The following is a 7,883-nucleotide window of genomic DNA, read 5'->3' as shown; positions in this document are numbered from 1 at the left end:
TACTACTAATACTGGTAGTACAGTTCTTCATGAAGCATGTGAAGGAGGCCATGTTCCTGTTGTACTTTATCTCACTAGTCTTCCTCAGTGTAATGTAGCAGCTAAGACTTCTAATGGATCAACAGTTCTTCACATTACCTGTGAGTACAGTGACTCTCTTCCTATGCTCAAACATCTGGTAGAGAATCATCAGTTAGATCTGTGTGCTGTGAATGATGAGGGAATGGCTCCTATTCACTTAGCATGTAGTAATGGAAGATTGAACTTGATCCAGTACATTATAGAACACATACCATCATTACTTGAACTACCTCACAGTAAAGATGGTCGTACTCCATTCCTTATTGCAGTGTACTTCAATCAGTTAGAAGTTATAAAATATCTTATTAGTAAGCAGTGTAATCTATCAGCTACTGATGATGAAGGGTCTGGAGCAGTTCACATATCAGTAGAGAGGGGTCACTTGAATATATTGAAGTATCTCATTGATTGTAATCCTAATGCAACCAATCATCAAGACCGTACACCACTACATGTTGCTGTAGCAGCTAATAAATATGAAATATTAGAATATTTACTGAGTAAGAGTATACCCTCAATGAGTGTTGTCTGGTTACGTGAGATAAAGTGTTTATTAGACAGTCCTCATGACATATACAATAATCCACATAATGCTGTACTTATTAATGAACAAGATAAAGATGGTAATACACCATTACATGTAGCCTGTCAAGATGGAGAACATAATATGGTATCACTATTACTAAAAGCCAGTCTGTCTAACAATAACTTATTAATTACTAACAAGAAAGGACAGACACCATTACACTTAGCAGCTGCCTCTGGTCATAAGGATACCACTGAAGCTTTACTGTTCTCAGTCACTGGTAGTTCTACTCATCATGATCTCCTTACAGCTACTGATAATGAAGGATCCACTGTATTACATGTAGCTTGCAGTAATGGCCATATTGATGTGTTTCGTTATTTATCCAGTATTTATCCTCAAGGTGTTAATGTAATGGATAATAGAGGACGTGGTTTACTTCATGCAGCATGTGAGGGAGGAGATATTGGAATAGTAAGAACACTAATTGAGACACATGGACTGGATTCTTTAGCAGAAGATGAAGATGGCATCACCTGCTTACACTTACTAGCAAAGAGAAAGAGTACTGGGCTATCTTTCATGAGAATGTTCAATGACTTTGAAATAGAAAGAAGCATTGATATATACCAGTATTTGGAACCAAACATTACCTCCAATCCAGTACCTAAAGACAAGTCTGGTCGTACTCCTCTTCATTATGCTTCTTGTTCTGATAATATTCGTATGGTACGTTATCTCATAGAGACCTTCCCCTGTACTCCTGATGATCCTGATAATAATGGATACACTTCAGTTCATGGAGCATGTGAAGCTGGTAGTATGGAGTTAGTACAATACTTTCTAACTGATCTCAAATGTAATGCACTAGCTGAAACTGATGATTGTAAAACCATGCTTTATTTTGCAAGTAAGAGTTCTAATTTAGAGCTTGTTCGGTTTTTAGTTGATGTATTCAGTTTAAAACCTCATCCACATGATATTGAAATAGCTCAATCAGTTAATCCTGATTCATCAGTAGTTAAATATCTTCAAGAGATACATTATGATTTATTTATTTCAGAACAAAGCAAAGTGAGTGGATATTATGAGAAACTTGAAGGACAACAGGTTGACCCACCAGGACAAGATATTGTATCTTAAACACAACCTTATCACCATATTACCACCTTATCAGTCCATTGTATGTAACCTATCACCATATTACCAATACACCATCTTACTACAGCACCATATGTAACCTATCACCATTACACCATTATACCTATCCTACCACCTTACCACCATCTAACTACCTTACACCACTTTAGTACCATCATCACCATTACACCATATACCCACAATGGTTACCAATATCACCAATCCTATACGATATTGTATCTTAAATACCATCTTACCATTACACCTATCACCACCTTATCACCATCCCACCACCTTACATACCATTGTATCACCATTGTACTATTACACCATACACCAATGGCTACTAATATCACCTATACAATACTTGTGTAATATCTTAACTTGTATCACCATTAATCTTAACACCTTTATACTAAGTTTGACATTTAACCACCATTGTCACCTTATCATTACCATGTACACCAAAGACATGCAATATATCCATTACCATTGTACCACCATATTACCATCGTAACCGTAACCACCTTACCAGTTACCACCATTACACCATATACCCACACGTACACCCCAATGGTTACCAATATCACCAATCCTTCTTCTTTAATATATTCTCCATTAACATGTATCACTGGAGCTACTCTTTGCTTTCTTTTGTTAGTCTTCCCTTTCTTCCTTAATTAATAAATTGTTTTATTATAGCATGTACACATGTACCTTTATTTTGTACTTACACTTAATTTGTTATTATTATTATTATTATTATTATTATTATTATTATTATTATTGTTCTAAATATTTTATCATTTCTTCTCTCTCTACTTTCCTTTTTTCTCCTTTTATTTTTTTATTCTAACATTATTATCAATTTCATTCTTATAGTCTTGTTATTATTATTGTTGTTGTTGTTGTTGTTGTTATTGTGTTTTGATGTACTTTTATTATGAAACAATAGCATTGAGTTTTCTATTTGACATTTTAATAAATTTTAAAGTTATTTTATAAAATCAAAATTAAATAAGTCAACAATTTTATTCCAGTTCTCCTGCCACAGTGGACTTGAAGTGATTATGTCTGGACATTCAAGAACTGCTTGAATTTGATGTGATTCTCCACTGGTCAGTGCAGCTCCAAATCAGCAAGATGTGTAGGATCAACTATAACTCTTTTACCAGCCTCAATGATCTGAGCCAATGACTCTCTGTGGGACAAGAGAATTGTGCAATAAAAATGTACTAAATTCCATGGTTGTTTTCAAAAAAATGGCTCCGAAATTACCTTAATTTTTTGCCATTTTCTGATATCCTTATGCTAATGTAGAAATTTTGAGCTAATTCCGACTTCATTTTTTCAAGTTACAGCCATTTTTAGAAATGCTAAAAATCTGAAAAATACCCAAGGCTATAGCATAATGGTCTTTTCTGAAAATGGCTCCAAAATAACTCAAAATTTTTATTACAATATTGATGACAACACGTGGTTTCCGTATACTCTTGGGCATGGCTAAGAAAATAAAATGGCGTTCAACAATGAAATCCGTAACAATCTTCAGGAACACATGGCCCGCTACATGGAGGGACTCAAGCAGTCAGAGAAACCACTTTCAAGCCAGCAAAGACCCAGAAACATCAAGTGAGCATTTTATGGACATGCATTTTAAAAACTAGTTTAATCCCCTCCCTTAAAGAGGCGTGGCTTACATTAATAAATTTTTGTTTTTATTCTACAGGGCACCACTCTCAATAAAGCTCATTAATCCAAACACTGTATGTATAACATAGAAACATGTAAGCTGTAGCTTATTAAATTTCATTTCATTCTAGTCAGCATCAACCTCAATGAAGCCTCCTCCTTCTAAACCAGTGGCGGCCATTACTCCTCTCTCCTCTACTGCTCTCACTTCTCCTCCTCCTAAATCATCAACTGTTCTCTCTCGTCAAGCCACAGTCCCTCCCATCAACTTTAATACAGCTTCATCAAGTGGGTTACTATTAATAATGTTACTATTTGTTACTATTAATAGATATTGTATGGGTGTTATTTACATCATGTAATATGTTACTATTAATAGATTGTGACATTCTCATGTTACTATTAATAGATTATGTCACTTTTAATAGATTATGTTACTATTAATAGATTATGTTACTATTAATAGATTGTGAATTAATTGTTACTATTAATAGGTACAGGTGCTCATAATGCAGTACAGAATACTACTCCTCCTCTTCAATCATCAACTCCTAAACCACTAGCAAGTACTGCATTATTTTAATAAAAGATGATTTATAAATAATGTGAATTTTAGGATTCTCTTCATATTTATCACCAGCACCACCACAGTCTCCCCCTCCTCCTCCATCATTCCATCAGACCACACCTCCTTCACCACACCCACATATACAGGTAACTGGTCGTTAGTTGCATTTAAAGAAATATTGGCAATGCTTTAATGTCAATTTTGCTTCATTTTGTATGCATGTGTGTGTGTGTGTGTGTGGCTACAAAATTGACATTTAAAAGCAGTTGTTTTAGCTGATACTCCTCTCTATAGTTTATAGGTTTAATTATTATTAAACATCATAATTCATAATAATTTAATATTTATTATAATATCAGGTGCCCTCGTCTCTGAGTGAGTTACAGTTGAAGAGGCTGAAGGTGATGGATGAGATCTGTGATATATTGAGTGACATACCATCAACTAGAATGACAGAACTGTTTGGACTCTCAGCCTGTTACCTCAAGAAGAAACTGGCAATGAGGTACGTGTAACTGTAACTACATGTACATGTACATGTATGTCCACTGTAACTGATTAGCATACATACATGTACATGTACATGTACTGTAGTCAGTGAAGTCTCTACCTGTATATGAAAGACATTGTAGGACAAGAAAAGGTGTCCTTTATGTGGAGGTAGTAATTGGTACACTAGGTGCTGTCCGTTAAATGGAGGTGTACGCTATAGAGAGTGTCCATTAAGAGAGGCTATACTACATGTAGTCATGTACATGTACATGTATTGTTATTTTGTTTTCTTAGGAAGAAATTATTAGCTCAAGAAAAGGAATTAAACAAAAACATATCATCATCATCTTATCTTAATGTTACTACACCACAATCAGCTGATTCAGCTCCACCCACCAATCAATCACTAGCCCCACCCATTACTAATACCTCATGGTCTGTAGCCACACCCACTTATCACACGTCAGGGGCAGAGTCACTCGTTTTCCCGCCCACTCAAGAGGTGGATCCAGTGGATGATTGGGAGGAGTTTGATGATATTCCAATGGACATGATACCAGAAGAGGATCCTGTTGAGATGATACAAGAGGAGGAGGAGGAGGAGGAGGTTTGTATTGATTTAACTGATTCACCATATCCTGACCCGCCCACTTCAAACACTACATCAGTTACTCCTTCATCTTATAATCGTCATCTCAACTTTGAATCACCAAGTACCTCCACTTCATTTAAACCTCCATTTAATGCCTCGTCTACTCCATTTAATACCCACTCTACTCCATTTAATGCCCAAACTACTCCATTTAAAGCCCAGGCTAATTTTTCATTTAATGCCCCATCAACATCTACATTTAATGTACCACCTCCTACTCCATTTAATGCCCGGCGTCAACCTACAGTAAGTTCTAGTCTCATAAAACCCTCTAAAGGTTCTGAGACGGTTCCGGATAATTCAGCCGAGTTTCGTGGCTCTTACGATCATGCTCCTCTCCTAAGGAAGGTATTTCGGGAGAAGTTTGGTCTCCAGGAGTTTCGCCCGAATCAACTTGAGGCGATCAATGCAGCTGTACTTGGTAAGAACTGTTTCATATTGATGCCTACTGGAGGAGGTAAGAGCCTCTGCTATCAGCTACCAGCACTGCTACTGGATGGAGTCACTATTGTAGTCTCACCACTGAGGTCACTGATACAGGATCAAGTGCAGAAACTGAACAGCTTAGAAGTAAAGGAAGAGAAGGAATTAGTTTAACTTTATTTTGATGTTTTATACATGTACATGTAGAAATACAATATGCATAGATATTAGTACATTTAGTAGTCTTTATTATACATGTACATGTGTATGGTACATGTATTTAAAGTTTATTATTATTATTATTAATTATTATTTTTTTTCTTGTTGTGTAGATTTCTGCTTGTCATTTATCTGGTGAGTATTCACAGTCGGAGGAGTTGAGAGTTTATACTGAGCTGTCTCGACTTGACCCTGGAATAAAACTACTCTACGTCACACCAGAGAAAGTAAATACATGTATACATGTACATGTACATTGTACATTATAACCAGTAATTATGAAACCAGCTTAGTACCGTCTGTATAGTGGGAAATTTTGGAGGAAGTTAAATTTGGCAAATTTGTTGTTTTGATAGCCATTCACCAAAATAAAATTTGTCGTTTTGAGCCATTATACGCATGCTCAATGGCACATGGCCACAAATTTGCCAAATTAAAATTCTCTAATCACCGAAATTTAGCAATTTACCAAATTTAAGTCCCTCTAAAATTTCCCATTATATGGTATGTGTTACAATCCTTCACACACACTCTCTCTCTCTCTCTCTCTCTCTCCTCCATTAGCTGGCTGCTAGTACTAAATTGCTAAAGACCCTCCAGTCTCTTTATTCTCGTGGTAAGATCTCACGGTTTGTTATAGACGAGGCTCACTGCATCAGTCAGTGGGGTCATGACTTCAGGCCGGACTATAAGAGACTTTCAGAGCTACGGCAGCAGTTTCCTCAGGTACCTACAATGGCTCTCACTGCCACTGCTACTCCGCGAGTTAGAGCTGATATACTCTACCAGTTGAAACTGTCTCATACTAAATGGTATGTCATCATTCATTGGGATTGATAATTCTTTTATAATTAAAACTTTCAATGCATAAAGTCCCTGTATTACAGTACAAGGAAAATGAAAATTTGAGAATTTTTCATTGTAATAATTTTTCCTGATACATATACATGGTCTTATGTTGTGTAGAATGTTTGAGCTGATTCCAATCAAAATTGGATTTTTTACAAATTTTTAAAGTTGCTCCAAAATTAGATAAAAGTCCCTGTACTATAGTACAGTGATTTTTGCCAAATTTCACCAAAAATGAAAAGGAAAGAATTCTCCATTTTCCCCTAATACATGTATAATGTACATATTCCTTTCTCCTCAGGTTCACCCAAAGCTTCAACAGAACTAATTTAGCTTATTCCGTGAGACACAAGAAGCCAAAGAAAGTGACAGAGGACATCATCACACTCATTAATAACAACTTTAAGGGAGAAACTGGAATAGTTTACTGTTTCTCAAGGTAAAGTATTCCACACTTCAAACAGCAAAATTGTTCTTACTATCAATGAATATTTTTTTCTCCTCTCCTTTTTATGTTGTGTTTCTTCTACTTTTTAACTTTCTCTCTCTCTCCTTCCTCTTGTTACAGGAGAGACTGTGAGACAGTTTGTTCTGATCTAAACTCTGCTGGTATAGCCTCAGTGATATATCATGCTGGCCTACCTGACCACCAGAGGAGCCACATACAGGAAACATGGCTAAGAGACAATCGCTGCAAAGTAAGGAAAGAGATACTTATAACAATAGGAGGTGTAGTACATAGGGAAGTATAGCCAAGTAGAAATTGGTCCTTTAAGAAAGCATATCATATTATTATTACAGCAAGTTCTTTATGTAATTGCTTATCCATTAGTACATGTAGAGATGTACTAATCACTACTAGACTCCGTTACTATTACATGTACATGTACACATTTACATGTACGTCTCGATCATGTGACCCATCGGCCTGCCACCAATTTCCAGCTATTAGCATACCTGAGGACTCCTCAGTGAGTCCTTACTAAAGGTGCTAGACCTTTTGATGTCTCCCAGTTTAAAGCTAAAGAGTCTCCAGGCACTAAATGGAGACTTCTCTCGCTAATTGTCGCCCCATGATTGATGTCTGTGGCTAAGCGAAGGGAGTGGTAATTAGTAGCACATGAACATGTATAAAGTGGTAGCCTCTCTCTGTAGGTTGAGGTGTTGTTTACTGGGACTGTACTGGTTGTATTGGCTTGTGTGAATGGATGATATTTTGACGGAATTTTTTATAATTAGTC

The 7,883-nt window shown here is 36.3% G+C and overlaps 2 protein-coding genes across 2 annotated transcripts in view; both read left to right on the top strand.

The window, feature by feature from the left end:
- The window catches only part of LOC105314510 (ankyrin-1-like), a 7,330-nt gene extending 5,173 nt beyond the window's left edge, over positions 1 to 2,157 (top strand). Inside the window, exon 5 of the mRNA XM_020002740.1 lies at positions 13 to 2,157. Coding sequence (XP_019858299.1) covers positions 13 to 1,750 — 1,738 coding nt within the window. The 3' untranslated portion in view covers positions 1,751 to 2,157. The remainder of the gene's footprint in view (positions 1 to 12) is intronic.
- Positions 2,158 to 3,244: 1,087 nt separating this feature from the next.
- Positions 3,245 to 7,883, top strand: part of LOC100633860 (Bloom syndrome protein homolog) — a 6,083-nt gene continuing 1,444 nt past the window's right edge. Inside the window, exons 1-11 of the mRNA XM_020002739.1 lie at positions 3,245 to 3,379; positions 3,477 to 3,513; positions 3,571 to 3,727; positions 3,934 to 4,005; positions 4,056 to 4,153; positions 4,367 to 4,512; positions 4,794 to 5,721; positions 5,907 to 6,020; positions 6,358 to 6,605; positions 6,944 to 7,081; positions 7,211 to 7,388. Of these exons, the coding sequence (XP_019858298.1) occupies positions 3,264 to 3,379; positions 3,477 to 3,513; positions 3,571 to 3,727; positions 3,934 to 4,005; positions 4,056 to 4,153; positions 4,367 to 4,512; positions 4,794 to 5,721; positions 5,907 to 6,020; positions 6,358 to 6,605; positions 6,944 to 7,081; positions 7,211 to 7,388 (2,232 nt within the window). The 5' untranslated portion in view covers positions 3,245 to 3,263. The remainder of the gene's footprint in view (positions 3,380 to 3,476; positions 3,514 to 3,570; positions 3,728 to 3,933; positions 4,006 to 4,055; positions 4,154 to 4,366; positions 4,513 to 4,793; positions 5,722 to 5,906; positions 6,021 to 6,357; positions 6,606 to 6,943; positions 7,082 to 7,210; positions 7,389 to 7,883) is intronic.

The sequence above is a fragment of the Amphimedon queenslandica genome, unplaced genomic scaffold (assembly GCF_000090795.2).
Source record: "Amphimedon queenslandica unplaced genomic scaffold, v1.1 AMPQUscaffold_12847, whole genome shotgun sequence".
In the NCBI taxonomy this organism is placed as follows: Eukaryota; Metazoa; Porifera; class Demospongiae; order Haplosclerida; family Niphatidae; genus Amphimedon; species Amphimedon queenslandica.
The sequence above is the reverse complement of the archived record's forward strand: the minus strand, read 5'-3'. Positions and strand labels throughout refer to the sequence as shown.